At 32.9% G+C, this 18,681-nt stretch overlaps 1 protein-coding gene across 5 annotated transcripts; it reads right to left on the reverse strand.

Annotated features, from left to right (window-relative positions):
* Positions 1 to 511: 511 nt before the first annotated feature.
* LOC118028457 (mitogen-activated protein kinase kinase kinase YODA) lies at positions 512 to 8,412 on the reverse strand. Of its 5 annotated transcripts, XM_073408084.1 has the most exons (13): positions 8,232 to 8,412; positions 7,583 to 7,736; positions 6,550 to 7,300; positions 5,706 to 6,458; positions 4,973 to 5,060; positions 4,765 to 4,827; positions 4,267 to 4,427; positions 4,083 to 4,158; positions 3,784 to 3,843; positions 3,571 to 3,693; positions 3,173 to 3,412; positions 2,576 to 2,667; positions 512 to 1,816 (listed from the first exon to the last, which is right to left on the reverse strand). In XM_073408084.1, exons 3-13 carry the CDS (start codon positions 7,104 to 7,106, stop codon positions 1,306 to 1,308), a joined length of 2,724 nt encoding a protein of 907 aa, XP_073264185.1. In that variant the 5' UTR covers positions 7,107 to 7,300; positions 7,583 to 7,736; positions 8,232 to 8,412; the 3' UTR covers positions 512 to 1,305. The 5 variants fall into 5 exon arrangements, with proteins under 5 accessions (XP_073264185.1, XP_034887926.1, XP_034887924.1 ...); XM_035032035.2 differs by lacking the exon at positions 7,583 to 7,736 and having other exon boundaries at positions 3,586 to 3,693; positions 5,718 to 6,458; XM_035032033.2 differs by lacking the exon at positions 7,583 to 7,736 and having other exon boundaries at positions 5,718 to 6,458.
* Positions 8,413 to 18,681: the final 10,269 nt, after the last annotated feature.

The following is an 18,681-nucleotide window of genomic DNA, read 5'->3' on the forward strand; positions in this document are numbered from 1 at the left end:
AAACCAAGTATAGCTTCAAAATCAAAATACTTCACTCTAATTTATAGATTCAATACCACTCTCCACAGATAATATAAACAAAAAAAAATGCCTAATGTGACATGAACCTTGATTCTTAGCTTCAGAGGGGGGGGGGGGGGACTTTTAGACACTGGTATATACAGAGGTAAAAAAAATGTAACCTTGAAATGTAATGAAGATGCATGATGGGACATAACCTAAATTATATAGATATGATAATGATGCCAGGTTGTCTCTGCACTAAAAATACCATAACCTGACTCCAAACTACAGGGTCTAAATCACCTTCAAAACCCAAGATAGGTATTTTTCCCATCCCCATAGGCTGAAATGAATTAGAAAAGGAACTGATGCTATCAAAGAAAAATAAAACCAGCTCTGAAATTCAAGCCACAATGCGGGAGAAATAGATTTCTTAAAAATAAACCTGGCTCATTGCTGTTCCCAAAATTTACAATTGCAGTGGACCAGAGGATTTCACTAGTACACAGGTTGAATTAGATTTCTTTAATTTGATTCAAGGTATAACCGTATACATTAGATACAAGAATATCAGCTGGACAGCCCACAAGAAGTTTTACACTGAGCTACCATAAACTGAAAAAAAAATAAAAAAAGCACAGGCGAAGCCAGGCAGGTTCTCAACTGTTATCTTGACAAAATCTGGACTTCCAACTTGGTTCCCATCTTTCTGTACAATATTTGTTTTCAACTCCTACCACATCCTTCCACCCAAAAAATAGTATAAGGAACATAAAAGGATGTGAAATGCACGAATGGTAGTAGCTTTGCACTCCAAGTATAATAAATCTACAGTCTATCTAGCAGTTACATACTTGAATGTGAGGAGCTGATGAATATAGGTCTCAGAAGGTAACCTTCTTGGAATAATCAAAATCTTCATCCATGGAATAGTTTGCACACGAATTCGGGTCAACAAAGCTGGCAGGAAATCAAACTGAGTTACTGACTTCAGTGGAATATATAGCTGCCAGGTAAAGAGCTTCACAGACAAAAGTGGAATAACTTGCACGTGCTGCCAAATTTCCATACTCTAGTCCTCCCGTGTCTAAGCCAACTACTTACTTGCCATAGGAACTCTGAAACCAAACTCCCAGGCCATTTCCAAGAAATTAACCCTGCCCTTCATGCTTCCGAAACATCTGACCTACTGGAATCATTTGTCCAGGAATCATTTGTCCAGAGTTCATTTATGAATGATGCCTTGGGAGGTAGAATACTGAGAAAGATTTTTCTGATGAAGGATTCGTGCATAGTTAGACTTTAGATTCCATTGGTATGGCCACGAATTGACAAGTTTGGATTCAGGTCCAGGGATGGCTTCAATTTCATATGATCCCTTAAGAGCTGCTGGGACACACGATCAGCTAAAACAGGGTGCCCATCATAGAGTTCAGGCCATCCCAACTGATTTCCAGGATTGCTGTTTTCCGATGAAATTATTTCCCGGAAAACACAAGAGGCTTGTGACATACCTCGAAATAGGTCAGGCTTTGGTTCCTGATAAAGGTTGTTGTTATTGGGATAGAAACTACTTTGGGACCCAGGGATCATTCCCTTGCTTTCTTGCAAGTATGTTATGCGCTGCTTTGCATGATGAAATGGGATGGCACCACAACCACCAGTGAGAGGCGTGGATGAACCAGATGCAGTATGAGGGCTAGATATAGGAGATGGAGACATCCTTCCACTCAAATTCTGTGGGGATCTTGAAAATAGATGAGGGCTCCCGATAGGAGACACCGGGCATGATGAGTTCTTCGTATGGGCATCACTGGAATAGGAAAAACATCAAATTAAAAGAAAGAAATATTTTTTAGTATAAAAACAAGAACCAGATATTTATTTTTAACACAACAAATTTTGTCGCAACATAAACCAACTAGTTGCACATTTAGATCTTCACACTTGATTCTGCAGACTAAGCAGTCTTAAGCTAAAGCACAAGGATTTCTCCCCTCAATACAGCAAATACTACATGGAACTTCAAATTTTAAATGTAAGTTTGGGCAACGGAGCAAAATGTTAACAAGTACAGAGCAGAACCAATGAAAGAAGTCTTCACAAAAAATGTTATTGAAGAGCCAAGAACACAAGGCAGTTTATTGCTTCTTGTTGAACAAAGTAATAATAACAGCCAACCAAGAAAAAAAGAAAGTAATAACACCATCAAACTAATTTCATGCAAGTTGTGGGTGAAGATGACTAGAAAAGGGTGTATTTTTAATACTGATCTCCTTCAATACTGCTCTCATAGCAAGAGATTGCTTTTGAAACATGATATCTGACATAATATTTTTCTGTGCCCTGATGAAAAACCTATGTGCCTTTAGCTGAAATGCAATGTGCAATATCAGTCCATCTTTAGACAAGACAAGTACACATGCCAGTAATCCTAGCAACACATAAGACAAACTTCGCCATACGTGTTCCTGAATATGCAATGAAGCGAGAGAAAAAATAAGTGCGAGAGCACACGTGTGTGAGTGAGTGTGTGGGTGGGGGGGTGATGAGGGAGGGAGGGAGAAGAGACCTGATCCCTGAACCAATTTTTGTGGCTCTAGATTGATGCATAGAAATCCCTTCTGAGTCAAAGCCTGAAACATTTCTTGCAGGTCCAATTCCCTATTAAAAGTTCCCCGATTCAACTCATTAGTCAATTCAAGCAACATCATCAAAGCCACAACAGACATGTCAGGCAAAGTGCAAGGAATTATTCCGTGTTGTGTCATGAAGAAAACAAAATACATCATGGTAGCATTAGCAAGCAATACCAATGTGAAATCAGACAACCACATATGCTAGCCATCTAAGGTGGCGTGCATAAAACTAAACATATAACAACTCCCAATTAACACATTCATCCAGTCATTTACCAAAATGAAGTACCATGAGTTTGGGATGCTTATTATCATAGCTTTTGTTCTGCTCTGTTTCTTAGTTTGGAGGATGACCTATTCTCCTACCTGTCTCTGTATATTTTCTTCTTTTCATCAGATGAAATCTTTTGTTTTCTAAAAAAATATTATAGTATGATTAACAGTAGTGAATAACTTCTTATCTCATATAATCTGCAAGAAAAATTGCAATATTCAATATCATTAGACACACCAAGAAAAAATCCTAGTACCATTGATCTTCCTGAATTCATAATTGCAGGCAGTTCTTCTGAAAGCTCTGGGGACAAAAACGGCCTCTCCATCGGAGCAACATTGTTCACAAAAGGGTGCTCCAAAAGTTGAGCAGCTGTAGGGCGATGTGATGGGTTCCGTTGCAAACACTGCCTCACAAAGTCCTTTCCATCATCTGACAGATCATCAGGAATCTCTGGAAGTTCCTTGCTATTTCCAATCTTAAACATAGCAGGAACCTTTACAGGAAGAAAGAAAAGTAAAATGAGGGTAAGAAATAAAGTCAAACAAATCATACTTCTAGTTTAACACAATCTCACCATGACACACATTATGATTTTCAAGCAGTGCCATTCAAACTGCAAAACAAATTACAAAACTAAAAAATTTATTGTACTTTAATTTTACAAACCCCTTCATATTGGCTCCAAGGTGGTTTTGTTGTTGCCATCTCCAAAACAGTGCACCCAAGGCTCCATATATCAACAGCAAGATTACAACCATTTGAATTTTTTATCACCTGAAACAATTAATTTATTCAAGAAATGCATTACTTGAAAGCATCACAAAGAAATATAAAATCAGAATGTGACAATACACCAAGGCTGACCTCAGGTGCCATCCAGTAAGGGCTTCCTCTGAATGATAATGGACAAGACTGCCCAGATATCTGTAGATCAATTGATTAAAATGGGTTACAACGCATTGCCTACAGGTTAATAAGCATGACTAAATTTTCATCTTGCATCTAACTAAACTAAAAAGATAGCAGTTATAGAGAACTAATTTAATTTGGTCGCATAACCAACAGAATTTAGCATTTGTTCAAAACCAGTGGCAATAACAGTCAACATATTTTCCCAGGTTTGAATAACTAGAGAGAAGAAAATTCCAGAGGAATATCCTTACATGCTTTGCCATCCCAAAATCTGCCAGTTTAACACGACCCGTGGGATCCACCAGAATATTAGCCCCTTTAATGTCTCTGAACACGATTAAAACTTATGAAATAGGCATGATAATGTTTATAAGTGATTAGAGTAAGTTGTGGTTCCCTATCAAAAACATGAGATAGCAAAATAATAAGGCTCACCTGTGGACAGTTTTTTTAGCATGCAAATAAGCAAGCCCGCACAGGATTTGTTGAGTATAGCTACGAATAGCTTTTTGACCAAATTGGCCATATTCTTGAAGCAGTTTATAGATGGAGCCACCAGAGACATACTCCAAGTATATATATAATTTGTCATCCACCTGATAAGAAATAAAAAACCAATTCAGCTAACAAAAATCTAAGCCATGGATTTCTATTCATAAATCTGTGGGAACTTTATGCTAATAAAGTATCTAATGACAACACTCTACCATGATTCAACTAATGATAATGCAATTATATAAATCATCAGCAATTAAATCCCCACAAAATTCAAGAAGCGGTCTACTTAGAAGTACTGCAAGTCGGCAACATATATGAGTCTCAGTGGTTTGGAATGAACATACACGTGCAATATTTTGACTATATTAGGATGAAATTATTTCAGAAAGTAAAAATCTAAAAGGAGAAAACATTAACTTGTATGAAAAATGTTACCGTTTCAGATCCATAGTACTGCACTATATTAGGATGATGTAAGCGACTCAGAAGCACAATTTCCTGCACGTATCGTGAATAACTTAAAATCTTCCTCAAAATTTCCCAGAGAAGAACCAGCTCTAAATTAACAACTATGCATATCAATGCATAACCTTATATTCTTCAAACTATAAACTGCCTAAAAAAACAGAAAAATAAAAATTACCTGTCCCAGCTGCTGTGCGCTTTCCTTTGATTTTGCATCATCTGAAAATAGAGCTACCTCCTTCATTGCACACATCTCACCTCTTTCTCTAAGGCCCAAACAACAAAATCAGATAAGACATGCAAAATGCATAAATAATGTGCATGGCAAATGGTTGATAACTCAGTTCAGTATGGTGTCGGATTTGTGTTCAAGAATATCAGTGAATCTCCTCTTTAATTATGAAGTGAAATGATATTAACATTAGACTTGAATGCATGATAACAATAACAAGGATAGCAATAATGATGACAATTGCAAATAAGGACTCTTTAAGGTATGAAGGAGGTTCTGTTGCAAACAAGTCACTCGAGTAGGACGCAGAATGAGTTAAAAGAGGGTGTGAGCGGTGAGACAAAGAGGAGACAGATGTTTAGCTCAAATGTTAAGTAAAAGATGGATTAAAATGTCACTTGATGCATCACAATGATGAAAGAAACATGAAAAATCAAGTCCTGCTTTACAGAGGTTAATGGATTAGCAGAGTAAAACAAAAAGTTTTAAAATGCAATGGTCATAACTAATCCAAAACAATGTCAACTCAACTCCATTTAGTCTCAATCTCAATCTCAATCAAGCTGTATGCCTAAATTGATCTGCTTCCCCCACCCAGTTATTTATGGATTAAACTTTCTAGAGTTTTTTATGATGCTAAATCACCCATGTCTATGCAATAAAACATTTAGCAAATAACCTTTGCACAGACCTGTTAAACCCGAGATATACATCTCCAAAACTGCCTCTCCCAAGCATACGACCCTTCTGCCAGCGTGTACCAGAACTTGTTGGGTTCTCCATCCTACTAGGACTTCGAGGCACTGAAGGAGATGTTGAGGCGGAATAGGTAGGAGAAAAGGGATGGTTGTTGGAGATTGTTATCGGTGGAAGGGGCAAGCGGTGACTTTGTTGCTTTCCATCATCTGGCCGGCTTGTAGGCGACTCTATGGTAACCCCAGCAGCTCGTGGGTGCAGAGGAGTGACAGCACCACTATGTATTCTGGAGCTGGGACCTGGGCTAGTCATTCTGGGGCTAGGTAATGGAGAACACTCAGGGCTGCATCTACTGTTTGGCCAAAGAAGCTGTCCTGACATATCTCCACCTATTGAGTTCTGCCCAGAATTATAGCCTGAACCTGGACTTGAGCACTGTCCAGATCCTAGTACACCAATATCTGAGTAAGTTTTTCCTGCCCAGAAACCATTGTTGATAACTTGCTCAGTGCCAAATGCTCTCATTGGGCTTCTAGAAGGACTTGACATTGAGCTGTCTGGAGCACTAAAGAATGCTACTCGATGAGGAATCTGTAAATTTTGCACTTGAGAGCTAAAAATTGCCCGTTTTGGTGGTGTAGACAAAGTCTGATTATTTACAGGTAAATTAGCATGTTTCAGAGTTTCTCTTGAGTTCTTTCTATTTATGATAGGGGATTGATCCTGTCGCATCATGCTTCAGCAGACATAAAGACAAATTTTGTCAGAGACAAGACAAAACCTGGAAAGACACTTTAAAACTTTCAATGGAACGCATGGAAGCTCACCTTGGAGGGCTGTTCACAGCAGTTCTGTTCCCATTTTCATAGTCCGATGTGAGAGGACTAAGGACACGTGAGTCAGACAGATCATCACTATCTATGGAACTATCACTGGACACAGAGGCAGTGGCTAAATCCCCTGCTGTATCTGCTTGGTCCAGTCTATTAAGGACATGTCCTGGTCTCGGAAGGGGCAAAAGATGCAATGGTTTGCCCCTTCCATCCAATCCTGGTTTCACTGAAGCACCAATTCCAGAATCACTGCGCCTAATTTTAGTATGAGGCACCCCTGGAAGTGGAAGTGGTTGAGCCTGAGGCCTTTCAGAAAAACTTTGACAACGTGATACGTGTGTGGAGGGAGATGGTGATCTTGATGGAACGCGGGACAAAGAAACCCTTTCTGAAAGAGTATCTTTACAGCATCTCCGAGATCCTCCTGATCTATTGTTGCTCTTTTCCTTTGATGTAATCTTCAATTTCCTATTTATTGTATCAATGAAACTTTCCTTGTTTGCTTTCTTCTTTTCCTCTTTGGATGAAGACTTCCCCCACCATGACCGCATGTTTACTTTTAACACTTAATGAAAATGACCACAAATCCTAGCGTAAGATCAACCCCTTGATCAGCAACACACTCTCACGTTTACACCAACTTAGTTGCCATGAATGCAACAAATCGATTTAAAACAATTGCATTTTCTGAAAAAAAATCTCCATAATAGGAGCACAGAAAATGGCACAACTCGGGAATGTCAACCTGGTCAGTGTGAATATAAACTTGTATTAGTGTTTCTTGATAAGCTGCTAAGCAAAGTACGTACTCAAGCACAACATCAGAACTAAAATCACATTGAAAAAGAAAAACAGAACGCACAGGATTCCGTCATCACTATACCTAAATAGCATGGTGAAAATTTCTCATTTGTTTGTGGCATCTAACTTCATGATAAAAAATGTGGGCATGATGACTTTTTCATGCACTCTTATACATTAACAGTTACAACGATTTTGATGATTTAACTATTAGCTTGACAATAACCTTGATGAGTTGATTCCAAGGTCAACAATAAACTCTTCTCGACACAATGGTTATATCACTTGCATTACTTGCAATTCCATTTGTGTGCTCCTTTACAAGTGGAGACAATCAGCTTGACCCATCATTTTATCCACTAACTCATGTCTAGTCCACACTGGCAAAAAAAAAAAATCAATTCCAATGCTAGTATAGTCCACTTCAGGACAAATTCAACAACCCAAAACAAAAACCCAAGTAACTGTCGACACCATCTGTACACTACTATAAAGACCCTGGCATGCACTCAGCAATTGTTATTGAATTAGATCCATTCTTCAATACCCCAATTTTCAAAACAAACCAACAAAACATCCTCAACCTTAGCAACCCAAAACATAATCTATCAACACCAGATCTAAATGCCCTTACTTTTTTTAACATCACACACTAACAAAACTAAAATTAAAGACAAAAAATCTCAAAGAGCAAAATAAACAAAATAGTCATGCTTAAAATTAAAGACCCATCTCCAAATTCACTGGTAAGATACATTCAAACACTTGAAACATCAAAATTCACCTAAAAGATTGAATCTTTTTAATCTAAGAGGAAAAAATAGAAGAAATTGAAGCTCAAAGTAGCAAGGCAAAAGTTTTAGTCTTTCACTTACAGTGTAAGTGAAGATGCATCTACAGAGCTCAAAACAGAAGTGTCAGTTTGCTTCAGACAAGAAAAGGAAGAAGAGAAGAGAAGCTAAAACGTCACAGAATCAAAGAAATGTAGAGAGAAAAACAAAAGCTTATTTTAAAGAGAGAGAGTGTGTTCTTCAGGGAGAAAGAGAAAGAAAAAAAGAAATTATGGTGAAAAGGGAAGACCACTGTAGACTAGTGATGTATGATTAGTAACCTGGCACTTAAAATCACGACCGTTCTTGACTTTTATTGACTATCATGATGCAATCTTTTTTGATTAGGTCAATTATGGGGTGAGGGATGCACGGAGTTTCTGTGGTATTTGATGCCTGTGATTATAAGTTTTTTTTTTATTTCTTTATATGCTATTTTTAACGGCTTGCTCCATTTATTCCCATTGTCATGCTTTACGCCATCGGGTTTTCTTTTGGAAGATTCTTTTTCTGTTTTTTAACCCTTTTTTTTGTGTGTGTGATTTTGTTTTTTTGTCAAGTATTTTTTTTAATTTTACTACAAGATTGTTATTTTTTTTTAATGATTTTCGCATGTGAAGGTTATATGTGATGTTGTTTGTATTTGAAAAAAATAATAATTTTATTTTTATTATAGACTTGAATTTTTTTTTTAGATTAATATAAAAGTTCAAAATTAACTTGTTCGTCCTTTGATTAATTTTACTGATTCTGAAAGTAACGATTATGTAAGTTTCTAATGGCTATAAAATTTATAACACTCAAATTAGTAATATTTAAAAAGTAAACCCAGTACAAACTTGAATTTTGATAGTTAAGGAGGAAGTATAAAGTTATAATTGTTGAGTTAATTTTTTTCTGATTTATTATTCTTATATAAAAAAAATATATATATGTGAGATGAGAAGACTAGAAGATGTTCTCTCAATAATTGCTAAGAAAAAGTGAAGATTAGAAGTTGTTCTTTTGTTAGGAAAAACCCCTTTCCCATTAGTGATAAAGATTAGAAGTTGTTCTTCCAATAATTGGCAAAAACAAAAACGTACTAATTACGGCTGATTTTATTTTAATTCCTAAAATTTTATTTGAGATTGGATCTATTCAACTAGGGTAATCGATACAAACATCAATATTCTTTTTTTTTTTTCTTGATAAACATTAGCTGTATTTTTTTATATACAAGTATTTAGCTGGGAATGTGTTTAAAATCGTCTTTTTTAAAAAAATTAAATTTTTTATTTAAAATTATTTTAATATATTTTTAAATAAAAAGTATTTTTTTAAAAAAATAATTATTACCAAAAAGATAAATAAGTGTGATGTGATGATAAAATTACATGGAATTAGGGTAGAAAAAGGTAAGAGGAATTATATGCTGTCCACCAAGCCAACAGTTCATGTATAATTATCACCAACCATGAGTTACTAGATCCACCAGAACTTATCTTTATTGAAACATAACAGACAAGTTGCTCAATAATACCTTGTTTGCCAACTTACTGTATAGTTTTTTCAAAAAAATAAAACGGTCCTACAATAATATTATTCTGTAGAAAAGAGTTTTACAAGGGAGAAGAAAACCTCAAGATTCATGGGGCCGCCTTTCAAATTTCAATTGCATTTACTGAAATGATTGTCTTTTACAGGTGAAACATTAATTATCTATCATGTTAAAAAAGAAGAACACGAAGAAATTTTCAATTCATTCCACTGATTAATGAAAAAAAACCCTCAAAATCATTATTATGTTTTGTAAAGGAAGATCAAAGTGTTATTAGTGGAAGAAACAGAGGATAAAAAGAAACATGTTGCAAGAGAGATTCTTGTAAAGTTCTAGGACAACAGAATAGCTAGGTAAATTGTTGTGATTTCAAAATTTTAAATAAAACAGAAATATCATATCATTTATCTTCTTTAATCTCCTCTTGATTTTCATACACTTAACGGCTACTAGTTTGTTTTATTGGTTTATTATTCAGCTCCATATTTTCCTATACATGCCTCCGGGTAGTGTCCGAACATTTAGATTAGCAAAGATAATTTGAAATTTGCAAGGTGACATTGAACTAGAGTTTGTTTGGGAACGCAATGTAAATTATATTTTTTAAAATTTTATATTTTTTTTGTTAATTTTTTTTTTTATTGTTTTGATATGCTGATATCAAAAATAATTTTAAAAAAATAAAAAATATATATTATTTTGATGTATTTTTAAGCAAAAAGTACTTTGAACCACAACCGTTACCACAATCTCAAACAAACCTTTAGTAAATGAATCAGCAAATTGATCTCTACCTGAGATAAACTAAACATTAAGTTGTTTTCTTCGAACTTGGTCATGCACGTAATGGAAATCAATCTCAATATATTTTGTAATAGCATGAAACATAGAATTAGAATTGAAGAATGGGACACCAATATTGTCACATCATAACACTAATTATTGAGGAATCTTAAGGCTAGTTTCATCTAAAACATATTGCAACCATTATATTTATGAAGTTGCATTTGCAAATGACTTATATTCAACTTTGGTACTACTATAGGCATTTAAGGGTTGTTGCATGCATTGCCAAGAAAATAAGGTTGTTACCCATAAAAATGTAATATACACCTACTGATTGACAATAATCTAAATTAGTAAACCAATCAAAGTATGAAAAGGCTTGAATTATAAAATTAGATGATTTGTTAAGGAACAAACCCATTGATATGGTATGTTTAGGATAATATATGATCCTTTTTTACAGCTTGCCAGTGTGATTCCAACAGGTCATGCATTAATTTTACTTGTTTTATGGATTGAAAAGGCAAGATCAAGTCTAGTGAAAGTTAAATATTACAAGCTTTCAATGATATAACTATAAAGATAATGATCTGGACACATAGCTCCTTCAATTGTACATAGTTGATAACTGGTAGACATAAAACTCGTGCATGACTTGGCTTTTGTCACATTAGTGCGTTCGAGAAAAACAATCATATACTTATATTGAGTTGGAAGATCCAACTCGTCAAAAAATATTGTATTGCCTTTACATATCAAATTAACCTCTACCACATGTTAATCACTAGTTAATTTGATATAGGTTATTTTTCAGATAGTTTGAGCGAGATTATTTTTTGATAAGGGAATGATTTGTCAAAAATTACATGATGAGAAATATAAATCCACATTGATAAGTCAAGACACTTGTATCCATGGTGATTAACATTGTAGCTAGTGAAAACATGTGACTTGCTTATGAAATCCAATTTCTGTTTGTTATATAGTCTAAGATTAGGCCAACATGCACATATTAAAACACACAAGAAAGAATAATTAAGGACTCGGTTATGATCATTTTCATAAGATGATAAATTATTAAGAATAAGTATTGAAAGATGTTTAATTAAATAAGTTGTGGTGTAAAAGGCGTCTTCCTAGAAAATTAGAGGTAAATTCAAATGTGATAACATGCAAAGCCCAATTTCAATAATTTGTCTATGTCTTCATCATTTGACCCAATTTGTTGGTGAGTATAAGGATATGATAGGCAATGTAAAATGTCATTTTGTTAAAAGTAATTATATAATCTATGATACTCACCACTCTAACTAGATTATATGGCCTTCATTTTATATTCAGAATTTTATTTTCGCATTACATTGAAATTGAAGGAAAACATGCTCACCATCATACTTTAATTTAATTAGAAATAACCATAAAAATTTTGAATAATTATCCAAAAAGCTAACATAATACCTAACACTTGTAATGAAGGCGATAGATGTTGTACCCATACATCTATGAAAACTAAGTCTAATAGAGCATCATAAACATAATTGGAATTGCCAAAAGACAAGGCATAACTCTTGGAAGATTAACAATCAGGGCATATAAAGCGCCTCTTTATTTTATCAATTAAAAGCTTATTACAAAACATAACATGCGAACAACATAAAGAGCAGTACTTGTAATCCTTTGTTGACGAGATAAATAAAGGTTAAGAGTTATTCTTGTAAAGTTCGATGTGCTTTCTTGTGTTTGTTCTTTGTTTACGACGAGGCAACTGTGAGAATCTCTTTGGGTGAGTGAAACACATAGTCGTAGGAAACACGAGCGAAAAGGTGAGGCAAGGCTTAGTCTAGTTGGGACTAGACTGCCGCATTGGGTTGAATTTGGGTGTGAAAAACTTAACCCCGTGATGATCAAAGAAAATACAAACATTTAAAAGGACTAGAGGATGAATGTTGGTGTTAGAAAATGGTATAAACCATTACTAACTTGGCCTTGATGAAGGTCGTTTGCCGAGTAGTCCTTCACAGGAAAATATTTGTCATAAAACTCAAAATAACATTATTATCAATGCAAAATTTTTGAATGGAAAGTAAACTTTTCTAAATTTAAAAGACCAAAAGTATTTGATTTAATACCACAAAAAAAATGATGTATTAAGAGTAAAATTGTTAATTTTAAAAATACATAAACTTTGACTATTGTCAGCCTAAAATTGGCCTGTATCATTATAATCATCACTTCTTAGTTTTAGATTAATATAATCATCACTCCGGAGTTTTAGATTAGTCATATCATATGTGATATGGTGAGTGGCACTTGTGCCCGCATGCCATTCAATATCCTAACCGCTATTATTATAGATAACCAAGGCTAGTTTATTCTAAAGACAATAAGGATCATGATAGGTGAGGTCGAAGCGGTATTAGCAGTTGCAAGTTGAGTGACTAGATTTATGACAAACTTGACACACAACTGTAGAAAAAAGATACTTGTCACGATAATTATAAAAGAAAACACCCCCTTTTCAAGAATTGTTATAATGATCTTTACAATGATAGTCATCTTACCTTTTATTGTTGGATAACATTCATCTTAACAAGTGGCATAAAAGCAAAAAGATATTGGTGACTTATACAGGATTCAGTTACAATGAATAAAGAGTATACCTTCTTAAGTGTGACTTGATTAACGTGAGTATAGAAGGAGGACATGAAGTTGTTATATTCATGTCTTAATACAATAAGAAAAAGTAATGACAACATCTTACTGGAGGTATCGGTCGACCATAACAAGTTCATCAATTATCGTTTTGATCGATAAAAAGTAATCATTGACAGATTGATTGCTTTTCTTTATAATGGTAAGTTGAGTTTGAACTTAGATTGTACGAGACATAAATTGAGAAGAAAAGTTCATTTAAGGTCTCATCAAACTTCATAAGGAGTGGTACACCTTTGGTCATAGAAGATATGAGAATGTCAAGATAAGAATGTCATGTCATACTTATTGAGAATACATAGGAATTGAAATTTGAGTAATTACACCCTTATTAGAATATGAAATATCAATAATTTAGGGGAGGGATTTTGGATGTACCATCAAGGTACCCATACATTTCATGACCATGAAAATAGGACACTAATTATACCTTATAAAGGAGATAATTATTGGTAATTAGCTTAATTAAAAAAATATTTGAAATAGGAGAGATTGTAGTGATAAAAAAGGAGATATTATTAGTGTTGATGGATGATGGAGAAGATGAGAACATGATAAAACACTTGTCTTATTTTTGGAGTTAGGATAAAAAAAAATCAAAATTATAAGAGTAAACGAAACAAAGGATAAGATTATTCAAGTTCTAGATTGATGTTTTTCATATACAAAAACATGATACTTAGATGATTTTTATGAAATTTCAATTCAAAAAAAATAGTAGAATTGTAGTGATTTTAAAATTTTAAATAACAACCGAAATATCATATTATTTGTCTTACTTACTCTCATCCTGATTATTTTTTTAGTTGACATATATTGGTTTATTAATCAGCTCCACATTTTCCTTTACATGTTTGTATATTTAGCAAATTATTTCTTTTGAATTTTTTTATTAGAATTTACCCTTTGTTTGTAAGATTTAGTCAATTCAACTCAATTGTACAAAATTGCAAATAAATACCAATAAACATTTGGAAATGCTTAAGAAATAAAAAGCATTAATTGTGTTTAAAAAATAAAGATTTTTGAAAATGTTTCAGGATTAAAATTTGAATAACTTCTAAAATAACTTTTCAACAATTTTAAAAAATAAAAAAAAGTTTTGAAAATACTCAATCATTAAAACTTTTAAAATGTTTAAGAAAAAATAATTATTTTAATAAAAAACATAAACCTTAAAATTTTTTATGGAATAAAATAATTCAAAATACTAAAATTAAGATTATTGAATGTGTTTAAGAAATTCTTTAAAATAGGGGAAAATATAAACTTTGAAAATATTTAAAAATAAAAAATTTTGAAATTACTTGACAATTAAAATTTATAATATTTTATATTTAAGAAGTCCACATTTTTTAATTTGTTTAAAATTTTCATAAGTTTACATGTTTTTAACAAAAAAAATTAGTAAACATAGAAAGCTAGTACAATTAAAAAAAAAAATACTAAAGGTGAATGAGAAATTACTCTAACTCTATATATAAATTACTATTCATTAAATTACTTTAATTATAAAACTGTCCTTGAACCGAAAAACTTTGAACTAGGCATTAGGAACAATATGATCTTTTTACTATGACAATTAGGGGTGTTCAAAAAAACTGACCAACCGATTAAACCGAGAAAACCGAGAAAAAATTAACCGAAAAAACCGAATAAACAGATTAAAAATTTTAAAAAAACCACCTGGTCCGGTTCGGTTCCGGTTTCAAAAAGCTCAAACCGATTGAACCGGACCAAACCGAACCGGTTTAATTGAATCTAAAACAAAATATAAAGAAAAACATCATAAACCTAAATAATAAATACCCTAACCCCACAAAACTTTTCCAGCCGCCGCCCCCACTCCAAAACCTTTCCAGCCCACTCACCCTCCATTTCCCTTTTCCCCAAAACCTTTCCACCCCATTCACCCTCCCCCTTCCCTTTTCCCAAAACCTTTCCACCCCATCCCTCCCCCCCTTCCCCCTTCCCTTTCCAGCAACCCCATCCCTCCCTCCCCACTCTCTCTCCCCCCTTCTCCTTTTCCAGTTCTTGAACATCTCAAACGCTTCTAGATATAGCCCACGATGCGTATAACCTGAAATCATGGCATTCCATGCGACCCCTAATTTCTCGCTCGTCCCATTTAGAAACTCTTTGGCTGCGTCAAGATCATTATTCTTCACATACCCAGTAATTATAGTAGTCCATGACAACTCATCTCTGTTAGGCATCTCATCAAACAACCTCCTAGCCTCAGCCATCAAGGACGATGATTGTGCTGACGGTGAAGCTGCACACTTCATATAGGAAGAAATTAGCGCGCCTACCCCTCCCTCTCTCCCTCTCCTCTGTACACAAGGCTTAAAGATAAATCCAGTGATTTTGATTCAATTAAGGGAGATCTTTCAGATCTCAACCGAAGAGTTTGGATTCAAAGTTTTCAACAAGAATTTTTGAATGTGATTCAGCCAAGTTTGTCCAGTGATTGTGATTCAGCCAAGTTTTCTTTTATTTAATTAGTTTCGGTTTTTCTGGTTTCTAAGGCTAAAAAACCGACCCGAACCAAACAAAACCGGTTAGGTTTGAACCGGTTTTCGGTTCGGTTCGGGTTATATTAACAAGAAATGGTATTTTCCGTTTCGGTTGAATTTTTATGTTAAAACCGGACCGAACCGGATTGTGAACACCCCTAATGACAATTACAAATTATACGAGGTTAGATTGATAATTTCATTTTTTTTATACAATAAAAATTATTCATTTAACTTAGGAATAAAATAATCTAATGTCTACTACTCAATATATTTTTTTTTTATTGTTTTAGAATAATATAATTGTTTTGATACCCTTAAAAGATAAAGCAAACAAAACTCTCACTCAAGGTTTTGTTTTTTTTAGCATTTTATAATTTTTTTTAAATAAATTGGTAGAAATAAATCCCTAAACAGATTAAAGCCAAATTGGTAAAAAAGAAAAGTGGTTTAATAATGGAGTTTTCATTAAAAAAAACACTTTAATATATATTTCAAGATAATTTATATAGTAATATAAATCATACATGAACATAAAAAGTGAAGGATTTTTCATCAAAAAAATATTTTAAATATATCTTTCAAGATAATTTATTTAATAATATAAATCATACATAAATATAAAGTATCTAATAAATAAAATAAATATTTAATTATTCTACATAACTAGTATATATAATTAACTTGAAACTTGATAGATATTAGTTATCAATTTCATTGGATAGTTTTAGACAACACAAAAGTTATTGAACGAATTTAAAAAACATAAATGTTAAATGACCAAATTAAAAACACATAAATAAAGATGAATAATTGATCCAAACACAAGGATAAATATAGAGTATTTGCCTAAATTATTAAAAGACATATATATATATATATATATATATATATATATAAACAGTGAAAAGAATTTATTTCTAGGAATCCGATTTTTTAAAGGGAAGAAAACCGAAAAATATATATCATATTATAAAATCTTCAATGAATGGGAGTTGGGGAAAAGAGGAATGAATTTTCTAGGGGTGAATATTTTTGGTTCGGTTTGATTTTTTATAAAAAAAAAGTCAAATCAAATTTTTTTTAAAAAAAAAACAACCGAAATCAGTTCAAACCAACCAATTTCAGTTCGGTTTTTTTTAGAAAAAACCGGTTCATACCGGTTTGGCTTGTTTTTTTTTGTTTTTTTCAGTTTCAAACTTATAAAACTAAAACTGAACCGATTAATTTCTTTTTAATTCTAATCGGTTGAATTGGTTTTTTTCGCAATTCTATTTTTTTAGTTTTTTTTTTCTGGTGTTTTTGGTTTAATCAGTTTTTTGTTTTTTTGTTCACCCTCAGAATTTTCCATTCCTAGACCTTGGGGTGGTTAAATATGTGTAAGAAAAATCAATAAGAGAAAAAAAATCACGTCCGTGAGGATCAAACTAGAATTATTTTAAAGTGGAGATAGAAAACAAATTATATTACAAATTTACGAGGCAGGATTTTCATGCTTAGGAGGGCTCTTATAATTTTTTAAAAAGAAAAAAATTAATTTCATTAATACTAAAATATCGGTTCCGTCTCCAGAGAATCCCACACATTTATTATGACCATTATAAAATGATAACTTACTCTCGTACATTAGAGTAAGTGACATTTTGCCTATTGTTTTAATTTAATGGCACTTGATTGCTTTACTTTCAATGATAATTAAAGCAAGGTTTCTATACAATAAAAGGTAGTGTCTTCAATTATATGTTTTTTTTTATTAATATACATATCCGAACTAAGTTGCGTGCATCTCAACTTTATATTATATATATATATATGTTACATAATAAAAAAAAGGAGATGAGAAAAGGAATTTGGATGAAAAATTTGTACAGTATTTTTATTTTATTGTTAATTATTTTTTGTTTCGACTAAATGAAAGTTAGTAGTATAAGCTTTCTTCAAAGAATGCGTTTTACTTCAAAGCTAAATAAGGCACTACGTACGTAGTTCTTTAAAAATTAATTGTTTTGAGACAGAAAGTAATGCTTGGTCTGAAAACATGGAACTCCGAGCGCAAGAAATGAAAAACGAAATTGCCTTTTCAATGATGAAATCCTTCGCCTATACATTGCACGTGGCCTTCATCTCATGGCAAATTTCATGAGCATCCCTCTGCTGGAAAACCTTACCATATATATATTTCAACACGGATATCGATTGCTTGCACGAAAGGCAATTACGAGAGTGACTGCAAAATGTTGTGGGAATAATATATATATATATATATTATATATATATATATATATATATATATATATATATATATATATTTGCTTGCCTGGTTGCGTCAATCCTCCAATCCACACGAAATTAACAATTATATATAAGCACCAAGCCACCGAGTAATTAAACCGAGCTTGCCTAACGTCTCAATCTCTCAAAGATTGTCTGATTAATTGGGGCCATGCATGCATATGATCTTACTTTGACATTAAAATTTAAAGATATTCATGCTTCAATAGATGTTCTTGCGGAGGAGGAGTCCAGTCTCTTAAGAAAACCAGATTTATTTATTTATTTGTTGTATCAGGGTCGTGAATCCCAATGATCTTTTAAGGATATTTGTAAAAGTTGAGCAAATTGTGATTTTAATAAAAAGAAGTATCAAAATTCATATGAAATGTTGCGTATGTTAATAAAAAAGAATAAATTACGGAAACCTGCCTCCCCTTATATATATATAATCCCCTTTTATCAGAAATTAACATCCATGATATTTTTTTAAAATCATACCCTTTAATTAATTAAACAATAAGGAAATTCTATAAATGTTAAGGGAATTTTATGTGCTAAGGAGGATCTATAACTAATGCTTTAAGACTCTTAGATGGTGTTTGTAATTTCATAATACTATAAAGGGTTATGGTTGTTGCTACCCAATTTTTGATCCATGTTTTTTATA

This window comes from Populus alba, chromosome 3 (genome assembly GCF_005239225.2).
Source record: "Populus alba chromosome 3, ASM523922v2, whole genome shotgun sequence".
NCBI lineage: Eukaryota > Viridiplantae > Streptophyta > Magnoliopsida > Malpighiales > Salicaceae > Populus > Populus alba.